Source organism: Somniosus microcephalus, chromosome 30, assembly GCF_052327205.1.
Source record: "Somniosus microcephalus isolate GS21.2 chromosome 30, FLI_Smic_1.0, whole genome shotgun sequence".
In the NCBI taxonomy this organism is placed as follows: domain Eukaryota; kingdom Metazoa; phylum Chordata; class Chondrichthyes; order Squaliformes; family Somniosidae; genus Somniosus; species Somniosus microcephalus.
In genome coordinates, this window is record NC_141016.1 from 4,753,351 (window position 1) to 4,772,514 (window position 19,164).

Consider the following 19,164-nt stretch of genomic DNA (forward strand, 5'->3'; position numbering starts at 1 on the left):
TAAGTGGGAGAGATTGGGACAGGAAGCGAAACTGAGCAAGAGAATAGCAGGAGGTGCGCTCGATGCTGTCATTAGCACAGCAACACTGATCGTGACTTCACTGCCTTCGAAACAAGCCCCACTCTGCTCTCCTCCCCCCGCACCGCTGGTAATTTCTCGATGGTTCTGATTTTTTGAATCGCCCTTTCAACGTTGTGCAGGTTGAGCCAAGGAAATAGAGGTCGACCCACATCTGTGTCTGCTGACCTGCACCGCCACCTTGTGGTTACAGATACAGCTACAGGAACGTGGTGGCCGAGAGGCTTCTGAGCAAGGTCTCTAAGCAAAGGGCTTAAAGTCTCTTAAACTCGGTCGGGTTCCTTCACGGGCGCGTTTGCTCTGACCCGCTTCGTTTTCTGGATAGTCACCTTTTTTTTTATTCGTTCATAGGATGTGGGCGTCGCTGGCAAGGCCAGCATTTATTGCCCATGCCCTAATTGCCGTTGAGAAGCTGGTGGTGAGCCGCCTTCTTGAACCGCTGCAGTCCGTGTGGTGAAGGTGCTCCCACAGTGCTGTTAGGGAGGGAGTTCCAGGATTTTGACCCAGCGACGATGAAGGATCGCCGATATAATCCCAAGTCAGGATGGTGTGAGACTCGGAGGGGAACTTGGAGGTGGTGGTGTTCCCATGCGCCTGCTGCCCTTGTCCTTCTAGGTGGTGGAGATCGCGGGTTTGGGAGGTGCTCCCTGGCAATCCAGTGGTGAGGGTTTGGGATTTCTCGCCCCCCCCCCCCCCCCGCATTTAAATACTTTGGGCCGGACTGATATACCTATCAATTCATCCAATGAAAAGCAACGAGTTAAGACAGTAACTATAGGTTTTTATTGGCTAAATAACAGAACCCACCCTCGTGGGTGATCGGATCCAACAAGGAGGAATACCAGCCAGTCGACCACCTTTATACCTGGGCAAGTAGGTGGAGCCATGGGCGGAGTCAGCAGTGGTCAGCCCAGGTATAACAGCGTGACAAGAGGCGACCTCGTGTAGTGATACAACAGTGTAAACAGTGATAACCATAGTGTAACGATATAACAGTGATAACCATAGTGTAACAATAGTGAACGATAAAAGTGGTTTACCACACGGACCTTGCTGAAATTATTATTGATGTGCCTATCGGCCAGCAATTTCAGGGGATGAAGAGATGCGCCGTGAGTTGCCAATCTCCAGAACTTCCTGGTCCATTTACACCGCTCCCACCATTTGCTTCACACAATTGGAATCTTGCCCTCCGCCTCCCCGTTATTTTGATGAACTTGCTGGATTTGCATATTAATCGTCCATTTAACTCGCCGCAGAAAGTTAAATCTGGTAATTAATAGCGCAAGTACCCTTTTAACGATGTGATAATCGTTGATGAAATGCCAATCAACCTTCTGCCCAGAATGGGAACAAATGTGGAGTCTCATTCCTTCAGGTAATGAATTATTCCCAGAGATTTTAAAAATGTCCAATTTTCATTTTAACAATTTATTCTTACTTTTACTTTCTGTCTCCTTTCTCTCTTTCTGAATCAAATCTTTCTTTCCCTCTCTTTATTTCTCTTTCTATACCTGACACCAGCCAAAAACACAGCGTCAGTTTCCACGTGTACGCTGACGACACCCAGCTCTACCTCACCACCTCTTCTCTCGACCCCTCCACGGTCTCTAAATTCTCAGACTGCTTGTCCGACATCCAGTTCTGGACGAGCAAACATTTTCTCCAATTAAATATTGGGAAGACCGAAGCCATTGTTTTCGGCCCCGCCACAAACTCCGTTCCCTAGCCACTGACTCCATCCCCCTCCCTAACATCTGTCTGAGGCTGAACCACACTGTTCGCAACCTTGGGGTCGTATTTGACCCTGAAATGAGCTTCCGATCACATATCCGCAGCATAACTAAGACCGCCTACTTCCACCTCCGTAACATCGCCCGTCTCCGCCCTTGCCTCAGCTCATCCGCTGCTGAAACCCTCATCCATGCCTTTGTTACCTCTAGACTTGACTATTCCAACGCACTCCTGGCCGGCCTCCCTCATTCTACCCTACATGAACTTGAGGTCATCCAAAACTCAGCTGCCCGTGTCCTAACTCGCACCAAGTGCCGTTCGCCCATCTCCCCCGTGCTCGCTGACCTACATTGGCACCCAGTTAAGCAGCGCCTCGATTTCAAAATTCTCATCCTTGTTTTCAAATCCCTCCATGGCCTCGCCCCTCCCTATCTCTGTAATCTCCTTCAGCCCCACAACCCCCCCCCCCCCCGCCCCCGAGATATCTGCGCTCCTCTAATTCTGCGCTCTTGAGCATCCCTGATTATAATCGCTCCACCATTGGCGGCTGTGCCTTCTGTTGCCTGGGCCCCAAGCTCTGGAATTCCCTCCCTAAACCTCTCCGCCTCTCTCTCCTCCTATAAGACGCTCCTTAAAACCTACCTCTTTGGCCAAGCTTTTGCCCTAATTTATCCTTATGTGGATCGGTGTCAAATTTTTTGTCTTAAAATAGTCGTGTGCAGCGCCTTGGGACGTTTTGCTACGTTAAAGGTGCTATATAAATACAAATTGTTGTTGTTGATTTGACTTGAATTCATCAGACTTTCTTCTCCCTTGTTCCTCTGTTTCTTCAATCTCACTGGTTACGGAGTTGGATTGTCCGTCGTGTCGTTCAGATACCCCTTTGCCCTCGCCATTACCAGCCCGCACTTCCAGCAAGATACGGCATTGAGCTGAAAGGGTGCGGGAAAATGTCTAACTGGGTACCCTGGGAGATGCCCTGCTATCTGCCCGTTTAGGGGATCGGCTCCAGTCTGTTTCCTATGAACAACACGGTCGAATCTGAATCGTAAACTTCAATTGCTTTATGTATTTAGGTCCAAACGATACAATTAAATCAAACTGGAACATGATTTTTAAAATGGCCATTTTATCTTCTTACACATGTGGAAAGTAAGTACATAAATTAAAAGAGAAAACATCTTGAATACACACAAAATCTGTTTTAATTTGCACAGCGACCGTTCAAATCCCCTCCCCGTGCTCGGTTTGACACGTCCAACAGTCCCCCAATAGACTTGGTTTACTCCTTATCTGTTTTTATGATTCATTATCTTCAGGACTTGACACCACGGCCTCGTGGATACAGTGGGCCAAGTAGGTGAGGTTCTGACTGTTCACCTCGCTGATGTTGATTTGCCCGCTGGACGAGAGGTAAATATGTTTCTTCTTCCTCAAGTAGTCAATCTGGGAATCTGTTGAAGTCGCACATGTTTCAGTTGAGTGCAGCGGTGGCCAGTTAGATATTTGAGAGTCAACAGGAAAAGAATGAACGACTTGCGCCTTCAGGACGTTTCAAAGTGCTTTACAATCAACGAAATACTTTTGAAGTGTAGTCACTGTTGTAATGTAGGAAATGCGGCAGCCAATTTGTGCACAGCAAGCTCCCACAAACAGCAATGTGATAATGACCAGATCATCTGTATTTAGTGATGTTGATTGAGGGATAAATATTGGCCAGGACACCGGGGAGAACTCCCCTGCTCTTCTTCGAAATAGTGCCGCGGGATCTTTTACGTCCACCTGAGAGAGCAGACGGGGCCTCGGTTTAACGTCTCATCCGAAAGACGGCACCTCCGACAGTGCGGCACTCCCTCAGCACTGCACTGGGAGTGTCAGCCTGGATTTTTGTGCTCAAGTCTCTGGAGTGGGGCTTGAACCCACGACCTTCTGACTTGGAGGCGAGGGCGGTAACACCAAGAGAATTATTTAGATATTGGAGGGTCGATGGGAGAATTGTTCCAAAATCCACCTTCTACCTCAGAGAGAAGAGGTAAAGATGTAATTTCTCTACGAGAGCGGGGGAGGCGTGAGTGTATGTAGCGCTCAAACAATCCCTTGAGCCTTTTAATCCCAGGAACGGAAGGGCTGAACTCGCCACATTCCAACTTCCTGTATCAATCCGAAACCATTACATGGAATGTCGGCGAAGTTCCGGGCAGACCCTCTGCCGGGCAGACCCTCCACTGGGCAGACTCTCCGCCAGACGGCGCTGGCGGTCTCTTGCATGCAGAGGTTTAAACTAAGGGATGATACTACTCTGGCACTCCCAACGGGGAATAGCCAGCCGGGAACCAGTGTGCGCCAACAGTTTTCCGGCAAGCACGCTCAACCGGGAGCACCGGATTGCGAAGTCAAGTTAACTTGCGGAATCCAGATTGCTGGAGCTCGTAATAAGCTACGGGAAACATGACTGGGTTGTAATGACCACCGTGACGGAGACATCTGTCCTTGTTACACTTGCCCCAGCTCCCGCTTGTTCCTTTGCACGCTGAAACGGGTTTGCTCACTTACCGGTGAATCCAGGGTAAATGTACATGCCGATCTGCTTGGTGAGGTGCTCCCAAGGTCCCGGCGTTCCCAGTATCCGCAGCTCTTCCTTTAGCTTCTCCTTGGTGAGCATCAGGCGCTCGGCCATTCCCTTCAGATTCTCTTGCCTACGGACCCAAGAGCAAGGAGGTCCTTGAGAAAATGTTCTTTCCTACGAAGCTGCCCCTGGAATGAGCCGGCCCGCTGCCCCTTTACATCGAGGCCTCCTGAGCTCGTGAGGTCAACTGCTTTACGCAGGGGGCGGTGACTGGACTGGACTGGTAATTGGGTTGGATTGGAATAGATTATAATTGAAAGGATGGAATGGAATGGATTGTGATTGGATTGGATTGTGATTGGAATGGGACAGATTATAATTGAAGGGATGGAATGGAATGGATTGGATTGGAATGGAATAGATTATAATTGCAAGGATTGGATTGGATTAGATTAGATTGGATTGGATGAGAATAGAATGGATTGGCAAAGGGAAAGATTGGAGCCTGAGTATATCAACAAATTCAAGGGAGAGTTGGGTAAGTACCTGGGGAATATTTGGTATAGTGTGAGCTGTGTTGAGGGCTGTGACTGGGATTAACCCAGGGACACCAAATGCTCTTTCCTGGTCCTGTACATTGCTATGATCCATAGCATTCATTGGCGCCATTTGCTGATTCCTAAGTTGGCTGTTAGATTTGACTTTGTTCCTGTTGACACATCACCTAATTTCCTGAAAGAGACGGTCTGGGAGTTCACTCTGCGATAAATACCATGTAACCCTGGTAATGTGTTTCTTTTAAGCCCTTGTAGAAATTGAGGACTTCGGTTTCACTTATACTAAAGTTGTTAATTTTACTTTGGTGAACTATGTTTGGAGAATGCATGTTATTCAGATCTTCCCTTGTGAATATACAATAATGTAATATACTGGCATGGATTGAAAATTGGTTAACAGAGAGTAGGAATAAATGGGTCTTTTTTGGGGTGGCAGGCGGTGACTAATGGGGTACCGCAGGGATCAGTGCTTGGGCCCCAGCTATTCACAATATATATCAATGATTTGGATGAGGGAACTAAATGTAATATTTCCAAGTTTGCTGACGACACAAAACTAGGTGGGATTGTGAGTTGTGAGGAGGGTGCAAAGAGGTTTCAAGGCGATTTGGACAACTTGAGTGAGTGGGCAAATACATGGCAGATGCAGTATAACGTGGATAAATGTGAAGTTATCCACTTCGGTAGGAAAAACAGAAAGGCAGAGTATTATTTAAATGGTGATAGATTGGGAAATGTTGATGTACAAAGGGACCTGGGTTTCCTTGTACACCAGTCACTGAAAGCAAACATGCAGGTGCAGCAAGCAGTTAGGAAGGCAAATGGTATGTTGGCCTTCATTGCAAGAGGATTTGAGTACAGGAGCAAGGATGTCTTACTACAGTTATCCAAGGCCTTGGTGAGACCACACCTGTGGGATCTTTCACATCCACCTCGGTTTAACGTCTCCTCCAAAAGACGGCACCTCTGACAGTGTAGCACACCCTCCGCACCGCACTGGGAGTGTCAGCCTAGATTTTTGCGCTCAAGTCTCTGGAGAGGGACTCGAATACACAACATTCTGACTCAGAGGTGAGAGTGCTGCCCGCTGAACCAAGTCAACACTTAAATGTTTAAGATTGAAGATTATTAATGGTTACAGAATTCCACAGCACAGAAGGAGGCCATTCGGCCCGTCGTGCCTGTACTGGCTCTTTGAACGAGCTCTCCAATCAGTCCCACTCCCCTGCTTTTTCCACATAACCCTACAAATTAATCCTCAAGTCATCTTTGGTATAATAAGGAAGCACACTGCTGGCCCACTGACTGCCAATTTTGCCCAATAGTGAAAGGCAACATCTGAAGCAGCAATGGGAGAGGTAGAGATGACGGTGTACCGAATCTTTTTGCTTCACAATTCTCGTACATCAGCCTAAAATAAAAATCACCAGCAACTTTATCACAATATACACTTGAATTCCTCATCTCTCGTAAATAGGATGGACCCTCACCACTCGGCGAAGAAGGATAGGTTATTAAGCACCGTTGCTACGACCCGGGCGCCATAACATGGAGGATTCGACCATGCGCATCGTGCTGCCATCTCCATCTGAGATCGGATTCTGATGAGGGTGTAATTATCCCTGGATACGATTGTCAGGCTCCCAACCCTTTCATCTAGGAAAGGGGGAAAATGACCAGATGAATATTGGCTGGCCCAATTTTATAAAGGATCACATCTTTCTATTGTGCCTCCTTCCTAAAGGTTCAATATGATCAGCACCAACGGATACTCTGCGCCATTGCTCTCTTGCTGACCTCGGTATCGCCTATCGCAAAAAGGGGAAGATTTTCTTCTTCATCGAGTGGGCGGGAATCTGGGGGAGCGGATCAGCCGCCTGTTCTAGAACTTGCCTGATCCCAACGCTCTCCTGGCCGGCCTCCCAAATTCCACCCTCCATAAACTTCAGCTCATCCAAAACCCAGCTGCGCCATGTCCTAACTCACACCAAGTCCTGTTCACCCATCACCCGCTGTGCTCGCTGACCTACACCGGCTCCCGCTCCGGCAACACCTTGATTTTTCTTTTTAAATGTCTTCCTCGTGTTCAAATCTGTCCATGGCCTCGCCCCTCCCTATCTCCTGTAACCTCATCGAGCCCTCCGCGATCTCTGCACTCCTCCAATTCTGGCCTCTTGCGCATCCCCCACGTCCTTCGCTCCACCATTGGCTGCCTTGCCTTCAGCCGTCTGGGCCCTAAGCTCTGGGATTCTCTCCCTAAACCTCTCCGCCCTTCTCTCCTCCTTTGGCGCTCCTTTAAACCTCCCTCTCCCCTGTCCTAATATCTCCTCCTTTGGCTCAGTGTCAATTTTTGTCTGATTACTCTCCTGTGAAGCGCCTTGGGATGTTTTACTACATTAAAGCCGCTATATAATTGCAACTAGTTTTGGATTTTCATTCCATCGAGGATAGTGAGGACTAAAGGCTACCCAAATTTAAACAACAGATGTTTAGGACATCTCCAGTTGTATTTTAATTAAGACCGAATATTTTGGCTCTGTGTCACGGGGGAATTAGGCATTGCATTTTCCAATATGAATCGAGTCGGTTGTAATGGGCTGTGTTTCTGCACTTGCTCCCTTCCTCGACATTCGCTCGCTCGCTCTCTCCTCTGCACCTCTCCATCTGTCTGTATCTCCGCCTCTTCCTCTAACGTTACCTCCAACTCTACCCCTAACTTTTTATCTCTGCCTTTATACCTCTTTCTCTATCTTCTACCGCTACACCTCTCGTGTACGAGGTTGATTCCGGAGATGAGGGGGTTGATTTATGAAGAAAGGTTGAGCAGGTTGGGCCTATACTCATTGGAGTTTAGAAGAATGAGAGGTGATCTTATTGAAACATATAAGATTCTGAGGGGGCTCGACAAGGTAGATGCAGAGAGGATGTTTCCCCTCGTGGGGAAATCTAGAAATAATTTCAGAATAAAGGGTCGCCCTTTTAGAACTGAGATGAGGAGGAATTTCTTCTCTCAGAGGGTTGTAAATCTGTGGAATTCTCTGCCCCAGAGAGCCGTGGAGGCTGGGTCATTAAATACATTTAAGGTGGAGGTGGACAGATTTTTGAACGATAAAGGGGTCGAGAGTTATGGGGAGCGGGCAGGGAAATGGAGCTAAGCCCAAGATCAGATCAGCCATGATCTTATTGAATGGCAGAGCAGGCTCGAGGGGCCAAATGGCCGACTCCTGCTCCTATTTCTTATGTTCTGATGTACCTGTATGGAAAGCGGCAAGCATTGTAATCCTGGCAGGCCAACAGCGCCCTGGAACTGGTGCTCTGGGTGACAGTTCAATCAATGTTGTCACAATGGGTGACACTCACTTCAATCTGGAAGCAATTCCCAAGGGGAAGAGACTGGCGCTGTTAAATCTTAGCTCTTGATATTAAATACTGAGGGCGACCTACTGTACAAGCCAAAGTTCTTGGAAAAAGACTGAGCACAAAACAGCTCAAAGCGCTCGGTGACAAAGTGTCGCACGGGCCAGGCATCCCTGTTCAAGTCTCCCGTGGCAAGACCCTGGGCGGTCACGTAGAAGAAAGGAAAATGCTTCTTTCTCTGAAAATGAAAAAGAGAAAATTAATCAGGTCCGAGGCAAATTTCGCTTCAAGTAGACAATCTGATTCAATAGCAAAGTCCTTTTACCCAACAACAGGACAAAAAATACCAGCAGAAGTCAAACTTTTCCGTGGCGCAAGGAGGATGATAGATAACGCCAAGATCTGTGTCTCTACTAGGAACAGAAGTTGCCAACTCTGTTCGGACCTATTGCTGGAGGTTTTAACTGCAGGATCTCGCGACTCCGACCGCTCCGCCCAGTCAAACAGCCTTTATCCCCACCTCCACTACTTTTATCGCCTTTTACTGGTCACTTTTAAATAGCGCTGTGCATTTTGTAAGGTAGGAAGAAGCTCCAACAACACTAAAGAAGCTCGACACCATCCAGGACAAAGCAGTCCGTTTGATTGGCACCCCATCCACCACCTTAAACATTCACTCCCTCCACCACCGGCGCACCGTGGCTGCAGTGTGTACCATCTACATGATGCACTGCAGCAACTCGCCAAGGCTTCTTTGGCAGCACCTCCCAAACCCGCAATCTCTTCCACCTAGAAGGACAAGGGCAGCAGGCGCATGGGAACTCCACCACCTCCAAGTTACCCTCCAAGTCACACACCATCCTGACTTAGAAGTATATCGGCCGATCCTTTATCGTCGCTGGGTCAAAATCTTGGAACTCCCTCCCTAACAGCACTGTGGGAGCACCTTCACCACACGGACTGCAGCGGTTCAAGAAGGCGGCTCACCACCACTTTCTCAAGGGCAACTAGGGATGGGCAATAAATGCTGGCTTTGCCAGCGACGCCCAGATCCCATAAGCGAATTTTTTTTTTTTTTTTTTTAAAACGTCAGATTTAAAAAAAAAAAAAAATCAAATCTGTGAATTGCTGGAAATCAGAAATAAATGGCCAGAAATACACAACAGCATCTGAAAAGAGAAAACTCAGTGTAACATTTTGGGTGGGATCTTCGACAGAACTGCTGCGTATTTCTATTCAGGAGGAACTGTTTGTTTTATAACTTAATTCTAGCTATGGAACAATAAACTAAGCTGATTTTAGTACCTGCTGATAGTGATATCAAGTCATGGATTCCACAGTCATAATTCTGTGGTTACATTTAAAAGTCGACATTCATTCCTCAGATGTCAGCAACACAGATTTTTCATGTGTTATGTGCAGTCTAAATATAACTGAAGGCAGTGTATGTGAGCCTGCGACAATTTTTTTACAATCTTTTCCCCCCAGTATTCTGCGGATGGGGTGAGATGAAGAGGGGTGGGAGGAGGCTCGTGTGGAGCAGAAACACCGACACGGACCAGTGGGGCCGAATGGCCTGTTTCTGTGCTGTACATTCTATGTAATCATAGACTGATACAGCACAGAAGGAGGCCATTCAGCCCATCGTGCCTGTGCCGGCTCTTTGAAACAGCTCTCCAATTAATCCTACTCCCCTGCTCTTTCCCCATAGCCCTGTAAATTTTATCCCTTCAAGTATTTATCCAATTCCCTTTTTGAAAGTTACGATTGAATCTGCTTCCACCGCCCTTTCAGGCAGCGCGTTCCAGATCACAACAACTCGCTGTGGGAAAAAAAAAAAAAAGTTCTCTCATGTCACCTCTGGTTCTTTTGCCAATTATCTTAAATCTGTGACCCTTCTGCCACTAGAATCAGTTTCTCCTTATTTACCCTATCAAAAACCCCTCATGATTTTGAACACCTCTATCAAATCACCTCTTAACCTTCTTTGCTCCAAGGAGAACAACCCCAGCTTCTCCAGTCTTTTCACAAAACTGAAGTCTTTCAGCCCGAGTACCGCTCTGGTAAATCTCCTCCGCACCCTCTCTAAGGTCTTGACATCCTTCATAAAGTGTGGTGCCCAGAATTGAACACAATATTCCAGCTGGGACCTAACCAATGATTTATAAGGGGTTTAGCAATTACTTCCTTGCTATTATACTCTAGCCCTCTATTAATAAAGCCAAGGATTTTGAATTTTTTTAACAGCCTTCTCAACCTGTCCTGCCACCTTCAAAGATTTGTGTTCAGATCTCTCTGTTCCTGCACTCCCTTTAAAATTGTACCACTTAGTTCAGATTGCCTCTCCTCATAACCTTTTATTACTAATAAACAAAAAAGCGTTCAAAAAAAATGAATGAAACACCCAAATTGTTTAAATGCCCCTGTGGGCTGCCTGCAACAATGCCCAGAAGATTGATTATTAATTCCTGGCGACTCCAGGAAAATCCTGGGGGGTTGGCAACTGTAATCGGGCAACATCCTGGTCTAAGAAGGTCACACTGATGGGGCGAGATGAAGGGGGTGGTGGGAGGAGGCTCTTGCGGAGCTTAAACAGCAGCATGGACTGAATGGCCTGTTTCTGTGATGTAAATACTGAGCAAGAGGTCCTCCTGTGGCCTGACCACCGCAGTGTCTCTCGCACACCTTCCCCAGGCAGGTATCTTGGTCAGCTCCCCGCTCACATACACACAGGTTATCGGCCCTAACACCCCCCCCCCCTCTATCAGCACACAAGGCTGTGTGGGGGGGGGGGGTCTGGCCTCAGTGGACGGACTAGAGGTGAAAGCGCCGTACGGAGAGTGGTCACTGTAGACGTTTCCAACCCTTCCAATGGTCATGTGAAGGGCGAATGTCACCACCTTGAAAGTCCAAGTACAAAGAATTCTGACAAATGTTCACGTTGTCCGGTGCCGGCTGTTTGGAATGTGGCCACACTGCGAGTGAAGGATTTGCTGAGAGTTACTGACCCCGAACTGTTTTGAATAAACTCCATTAGCACTCGTGATTGAAGCTGCTCCACCTCGGGTTCATTATTGAAACTCTGCTGATAATTCTGTTTCCTCACATTGTTCAACTCCGTTTGATGGCCTAATCGGCCCCCTCGTGTAAACACAATTATATATATATTTTTAAACATGGTCTGTACTCCGCACGGTGGGAGAGGCAGCTTGTGGTCTTATCCCAGCACCCACTGGCCTCTGTTCTCCAATCTGCCGAGTGGCAATGGCTGGGCGCGGCTCCAAACCACCGCACTGCTTTGAACCGGTTCCATTATTCGAACTGAAGGCTTTCCACTTGTTTTTGAATGGGTTTCGCGATCTCTATCACCCCTGCCACCCGCCATGGTGGCGACTCTGGTTCTCAGGAAGATGGTGAATGGTAGAGAGAAAGAGACAGAAAGGGAGAGAGCGAAACAGAGACAGACTGGAGGGAGAGAGGGAAAGAGACAGGCTGGAGGGAGAAACAGAGACAGACTGGAGGGAGAGAGGGAAAGAGACAGGCTGGAGGGAGAAACAGAGACAGACTGGAGGGAGAGAGGGAAAGAGACAGGCTGGAGGGAGAAACAGAGACAGACTGGAGGGAGAGAGGGAAAGAGACAGGCTGGAGGGAGAAACAGAGACAGACTGGAGGGAGAGGGAGAAAGAGAGACAGGCTGGAGGGAGAGGGAGAAAGAGAGACAGGCTGGAGGGAGAGGGAGAAAGAGAGACAGGCTGGAGGGAGAGGGAGAAAGAGAGACAGGCTGGAGGGAGAGAGGGAAAGAGACAGACAGAGAGGGAGAGAGAAAGAGACACAGACAGACAGAGAGAGAAAGAGACACAGACAGACAGAGAGAGAGAAAGAGACACAGACAGAGAGAGAGAGAGAAAGAGAAAGAGACGGGGAGAGATGGAGAGAGAGAAAGAGACACACAGAGACGGAGACTCGGGCCATATTACACATTTCCCAGTGGTTAGTTACAGAACAGGCCGTTCGATTGGCAATCTGTATGTAAACAGTTGCAGTCTCTGGCCAGTCGGTGTTGCAATGGACCGAGTTTCTGAAGCCTATCTTCCAGCGCTGTTGCCATCTTGTCGAATAGCAATTAGTTTTTATCAGCTGCCTGTGGACAAGGCCACGGGTAATTACTGGTAACCTGTTCAAAGTTTGACACATATAAACGCACATTTCCTGCAAGTGTCACACTTAGTTCCTGTAACACGATTCCCCCGAAATCACCGTGGGAAACTTTGTGGGAGATCTGCGAGTAGTTTAAAAAAAATCAAACCCGGCAACAAGGGGGGTGAGCCGGAGAAGTCAGTGAACAGCAAACTCCCTTCGTATTGGGGAGGAACTCGGTGAGATATACTCCACCCTTGAATAACTTGGGGCCGTCTCCTCACCTTCATGACCTCGGCAATCTGCCTCCACACCGCTGGGGTTGGATCTGTCGCGGTTGGGTGATGGGCTGCAATATGTAACAACACAATGGAGCATTCCGGGGCATTCTGGTGAAGGTAGAAACGGGACATTTAATCTCCAATTCATTCCTCTCCCAGTATAACCAAAAGTACTCCCCAAACGTTTTCATAACTGTCAAATTGACCTACATCTTACTCAAAATGCTGGGTCAGAATTTGCTAACAAAATAAGAGTTTAATACGCACGCTGTTATTAGTATCTTTTTTTAAAAAACCCCAGCAATTTGTGGCGAGGAAGCGAGTTGTGAATCGCCAGAGGTTGCTCGATGATTTGCCAGGGGCCGCTGGCCTCCCCGTGGGTTTCAAGAACTTGCTGGGTGGATTTGTGCATTCATTGCCCAAACTCGCTGCAGAAAGTTAGGGCTGGTACTCAACAGGGTAAGGACCTTTTAATAACGAGATCTGAGTTCCTGCAATACCATTCAACCTATCCAGCCCAGAAAGATCAATAGAAAAATAGGAGCAGGAGTGGGCCCTTCGAGCCTGCTCCACCATTCAATATGATCATGGCTGATCCTCTCTCTCAATACCATATTCCTGCTCTCTCCCCATACCCCTTGATGCCTTTTGTGTCTAGAAATCTATCTATCTCCTTCTTCAATATATTCAGTGACTTGGCCTCCACAGCCTTCTGTGGTAGAGAATTCCACAGGTTCACCACCCTCTGAGTGAAGAAATTTCTCCTCATCTCAGTCCTAAATGTCCTACCCCGTATCCTGAGACTGTGACCCATTGTTCTCGACCCCCCCCAGCCAGGGGAAACATCCTCCCTGCATCCAGTCTGTCTAGCCCTGTCAGAATTTTATACCTTTCAATGAGATCCCCTCTCATTCTTCTAAACTCTAGTGAATACAGGCCTAGTCGACCCAATCTCTCCTCATACGACAGTCCTGCCATCCCAGGAATCAGTCTGGTGAACCTTCACTGCACTCCCTCTATGGCAAATATATCCTTTCTTAGGTAAGGAGACCAAAACTGCACACAGTACTCCAGGTGTGGTCTCACCAAGGCCTTGTATAACTGCAGTAAGACATCCTTGCTCCTGTACTCAAATCCTCTTGCAATGAAGGCCAACATACCATTTGCCTTCCTAAATGCTTGCTGCACCTGCATGTTTGCTTTCAGTGACTGGTGTACAAGGACACCCAGGTCCCTTTGTACATCAACATTTCCCAATCTATCACCATTTAAATAATACTCTGCCTTTCTGTTTTCCCTACTGAAGTGGATAACTTCACATTTATCCATGTTCTACTACATCTGCCACTCACTCAACTTGTCTAAATCGCCTTGAGGCCTCTTTGCATCCTCCTCACAACTCACAATCCCACCTAGTTTCATGTCATCAGCAAACTTGGAAATATTACATTTGGTTCCCTCATCTAAATCATTGATATATATTGTGAATAGCTGGGGCCCAAGCACTGATCCCTGCGCTACCCCACTAGTCTCCGCCTGCCACCCCGAAAAAGACCCATTTATTCCTACTCTCTGTTTCCTGTCTGTTAACCAATTTTCAATCCATGCCAGTATATTACCCCCACTCCCATGTGCTTTAATTTTGCACACTAACCTCTTATGTGGGACTTTATCAAAGGCCTTCTGAAAATCCAAATACACCACATCCACTGGTTCTCCCTTATCTATTCTACCAGTTACATCCTCAAAAAACTCCAGTAGGTTTCTCAAACACGATTTCCCTTTCATAAATCCATGTTGACTTTGTCTAATCCCGTTGGTATTTTCGAAGTGTCCTGTTATCACATCCTTTATAACAGACTCTAGCATTTTCCCTACTACTGAAGTTAGGCTAACCGGCCTGTAGTTCCCTGTTTTCTCTCTCCCTCTTTTTTAAATGCAGGAAACTCTCTTTTAACCGGCACCTAAATAACCAGAAATCTCTGTTAACCGGCAAAATTCAGGAGTAGGTTCAGGTAAGTTTTACTTCATATTAGTGGCCGTTCCTGGATCTGTGGCTGTGTAACTGGGGTTTGTGCACTTGTTGCTAAGCAACAGGGACGCTTGGTCTGTGGCTGGAGTTCCTGCACCTGTTGCTAAGCAACAGGGAAGCCTGGATTTGTTGCTGTGTACGGAGCTCTCGTACCTTTTAACTATGCCTCTCTGTAATCCGGACTTTTTGATAAACCGGCACCACGCCGGTCCCGTTGGTGCCGGATAATAAAGAGTTTCCTGTAATGGGGTTACATTTGCCACCCTCCAATCTGCAGGAACTGTTCCATAATCTATAGAATTTTGGAAGATGACAACCAATGCATCCACTATTTCCATGGCTACCTCTTTTAGTACTCTGGGATGCAGATTATCAGGCCCTGGGGATTTATCGGCTTTCAGTCCCATTAATTTCTCCAGCACTTTTTTTACTAATACTAATTTCCTTTAATTCCTCCTTCTCACTAGACCCTTGGTTCCTTAGCATTTCTGGGAAGTTACTTGTGTCCTCTTCCGTGAAGACAGAACCAAAGTATTTGTTTAATTGCTCTGCCATTTCCTTGTTCCCCCCCATTATAAATTTTCCCTTTTCTGACTGTAAGGGACCTACATTTGTCTTTACTAATCTTTTTCTTTTTACATACTTGTGGAAGCTTTTACAATCCACTTTTATGTTCCTTGCAAGTTTACTCTCATACTCTATTTTTCCCCTCTTAATCTCTTGGTCCTTTTTTGCTGAACTCTAAACTGCTCCCAATCCTCAGGCTTGCTACTTTTTCTGGCAACTTTATATGACTCCTCTTTGGATCTAATACTATCCTTAATTTCTTTTGTTAGCCATGGTTGGGCCGCTTTTCCTTGTGTGTTTTTGTGCCAGAAAGGAATGTATAACTGTTGCAATTCATGCATTCGTTCCTTAAATGTTAGCCATTGCCTATCCACCGTCATGCCTTTTAATGAAGCTCCCCAATCAATCATAGCCAACTCAATGTGGAGTCTCATTCCTGCAGCTAGTAAATTGTTCCTAGGCAACTTCAAAATTTAAAATTTGTTTTCTTACTTTTCCTTTCAGTCTCTTTTTTCTCTCTCTTCAAATCCAATCTTTCCCTCTCTCTCTTTGTTTCTCTTTCTGCACCTAACTTGACTCTAATTCACCCAATTTCCTTCTCTGTCGTTCCCGTTTCTTTCTCAACTCTTAAATCTCATTGGTTAAGGAGATAGACTGTTGGTCCTGCCATTCACCGAGGTCCCAGATGCCCCCGTTGCCCTCGTTACCGTTATCAGCTCGCACGTCCGGAAATTAGCCCCGCAAATATATTTCGAACCGAATGGTGAGGGGGGAAAAGGTCTAACTAACGGGGTTTGTCGTGACGTGCCCTGCTCCAGCAAATTCTGGGCCCGTTGTATCTTGTCTACAAAACTTTATTTCCTGTTCTTGTGAAATGCCACATCCTCAGGCTCACTGTGAGCAATGCCACAGGAGGTCTGCTTGTAAAGAACCAAAATGGCCGACGCAGTGTCTTTCTTTCCATATACAGCCCGCCCTGTAACGCTGTTACCCGGTTTTATGTACCTCGAGGTCCTCCAGCCATTGCTGCATGGCCAAGCCCAGCTTAACGCTGTCCCAGTAACGATACCCAAAGATGTCCTTAAATCCAGCTTCAGCAAAGGCATTCGCGTGATTCTCTTTATAAAAAAAAAAAAAAAAGTCAAATAAAGCTTATTCCCAACTCGGAAATCTTTGAAGCAGTTCCAGAGGTTTCTCTGGCAATAGTTGGGCGGATTTAGCGAGGGCCCCATCGCCCACCCCACCCCTCACCCAACTGGATTGGCTTGGCCCAGAATCGGGAACCGAGGTCACTGCGACCAATTCAAGATGTTCCTCGTACAGGAAACACGGAATGTCAGCATGCAGGTACAGCAAGCAATGAGGAAGGCAAATGGCATGTTGGCCTTTAGTGCAAGGGGGTTGGAGTATAAGGGTAAGGAAGTCTTGCTACAATTGTACAGGGCTTTGGTGAGACCACACCTGGAGTACTGGGCACAGTTTTGGTCTCCTTATCTGTGCAAAGACATACTTGCCTTAGAGCGGGTGCAACGAAGGTTCACTGGATTGAACCCTGGGATGAGAGTGTTGTTCTATGAAGAGGGATTGAGTAAATTGGGCCGATACTCTCTGGAGTTCACAAGAATGAGAGGTGATCTCATTGAAACATACAAGATTCTGAGGGGGATTGACAGGGTAGATGCTGAGAGGTTGTTTCCCCTGGCTGGAGAGTCTAGAACCAGGGGGCATAGTCTCAGGATAAGGGGTCAGCCATTTAAGACTGAGGTGAGGAGGAATTTCTTCACTGAGGGTTGTGAATCTTTGGAATTCTCTACCCCAGAGGGCTGTGGATGCTGAATCATTGAGTATATTCAAGGCTGAGATCGATAGATTTTTGGACTTGAGGGAATCAAGGGATTTGGGGATCGGGCGGGAAAGTGGAGTTGAGGTCGAAGATCAGCCATTATCTTATTGAATGGGGGAGCAGGCTCAAGGGGCCGAATGGCCTACTGCTCCTCCTAATTCTTATGTTCCGTGTGTGTCTCAAATTGGCCTTGCTCCCATCCAATGACTGGCCGGCCGGAGCCTCGCATCCTTTACCCTTAACACAACTGCACATGAGCGTTACGCCTTTACATCTTTACATGAATTTAGAGAGACAAACCTTGAAGCAAACAGGCAGAAAAAACATTTTTCTAAACTTGCATTTATATAGCGCCTTTTTTGAAAACATTTTTACACAGCAAGTCGTTGTGATCAGGAATGCGCTGCCTGAAAGGGCGGTGGAAGCAGATTCAATAGTAACTTTCAAAAGGGAATTGGTTGAACACTTGAAGGGCTATGGAGAAAGGGCGGAGGAGTGGATTAGCTCTTTCAAAGAGCCGGCACAGGCACAATGGGCCGAATGGCCTCCTCCTGTGCTGTATCAGTCTATGATTCTTTCACCACCTCACTTACTTTTGAAGTGTAGTCATTCTTGTAATGTAGGAAACACAGCAATGTGCACAGCAGGATCCCACAAATAGCAATGTGATAATGACCAGATAATCTGTTTTAATGATCTTGGTTGAGGTTGGTAAATATTGGTCAGGACACTGGGGAGAATTGCCCAGCACCTCTTCCAATTAGCGTTGTGGGATCTTTTACGTCCACCCGAGGGTCCTTGGTTTAACGCCTTCTCTGAAAGACGGCAGCTCCGACAGTGCAGCACTCTCTCGGTACTGGGACTGTCGGCCTGCATCATGTGTTAAGTTCCTGGAGCGGGACTTGAACCCACGACCTTCTGACTCCGAGGCGAGGGTGCTACCACGCTGAGCCACAGGCGACACTTGCGATCACGTCACGAAGAGCAAGCTTTCCGAAGATCTTTCGCATTTCACAACTTCAAATGGTTCGAGAAGGGCAAAATAGAAACCATTTGAAAGTGTGACCCTTACAAATACAGATCAATAAAACATTTCGAATCGTGAAGAATTTAATCATTTATACTGTAAATGACCAAGGCACAACAAAAATGCAAAGTTCAGTACAAATTCCAATTCTCTAATGACAGAAAGACTCACCCCAGGAAGGGAGGGAGAGATAGACTGTTGCTGTCTCGGGATGAGTTATGGTGTACCACTTTCTGAGAAATTGTGCTCCTATGAACAAGGCACCGCCGCCTCCAGGTACCTGCAAACTGTCAGCCTGAGAGAGGGCGGTAGTTGATGAAGACATGGTTAGAATTCTCAGAATTGCCTTCTTGTCTAAACACTAGTTCGGCCACCGCCAGAGTACTGCGCGCAGTTCTGGTCACCACATTACAGGAAAGATGTGATCGCACTGGAGAGAGTGCAGAGGAGATCTTCGAGGATGTGGCCAGGACTGGAGAGTTTTAGTGATGAGGAAAGATTGGAAAGGCTGGGGTTGTTTTCTTTGGAACAGAGGAGGCTGAGGGGAGATTTAATCGAGGTGTATAAAATGATGAGGGGCCTAGATAGGGTGGATGGGAAGGACCCATTTCCCTTAGCAGAGGGGTCAATAACCAGGGGGCAGAGATTTAAAGTAATTGGTAGAAGGATTAGAGGGGAGTTGAGGAGAACCTTTCTCACCCAGAGGGTGGTGGGGGTCTGGAACTCACTGCCTGAAAGGGTGGGAGAGGCAGAGACCCTGATCACATTTAAAAAGTACTTGGATATGCACCTGAAGTGCTGTAATCTACAGGGCTACGGACCAAGAGCTGGAAAGTGGGATTAGGCTGGGTAGCTCTTTTTCGGCCAGCACAGACACGATGGGCCGCATGGCCTCCTTCTGTGCTGTAACTTTCTATGATTCTACTGTCTTTACCCTCTTCTAGGCAGCTCTTGCTATGCGTCAGTTACCAGCCAACAATATCAT

General features: G+C 47.1%; 1 protein-coding gene across 1 annotated transcript in view; it reads right to left on the reverse strand.

Moving 5' to 3' along the window:
* Positions 1-2,921: 2,921 nt before the first annotated feature.
* Positions 2,922-19,164, reverse strand: part of LOC147097868 (aspartate aminotransferase, cytoplasmic-like) — a 29,898-nt gene continuing 13,655 nt past the window's right edge. Inside the window, exons 3-9 of the mRNA XM_085970907.1 lie at positions 18,351-18,474; positions 16,315-16,427; positions 12,714-12,818; positions 8,380-8,530; positions 6,426-6,591; positions 4,366-4,508; positions 2,922-3,266 (exon numbers count right to left, since the gene is read on the reverse strand). Of these exons, the coding sequence (XP_085827033.1) occupies positions 3,112-3,266; positions 4,366-4,508; positions 6,426-6,591; positions 8,380-8,530; positions 12,714-12,818; positions 16,315-16,427; positions 18,351-18,474 (957 nt within the window). The 3' untranslated portion in view covers positions 2,922-3,111. The remainder of the gene's footprint in view (positions 3,267-4,365; positions 4,509-6,425; positions 6,592-8,379; positions 8,531-12,713; positions 12,819-16,314; positions 16,428-18,350; positions 18,475-19,164) is intronic.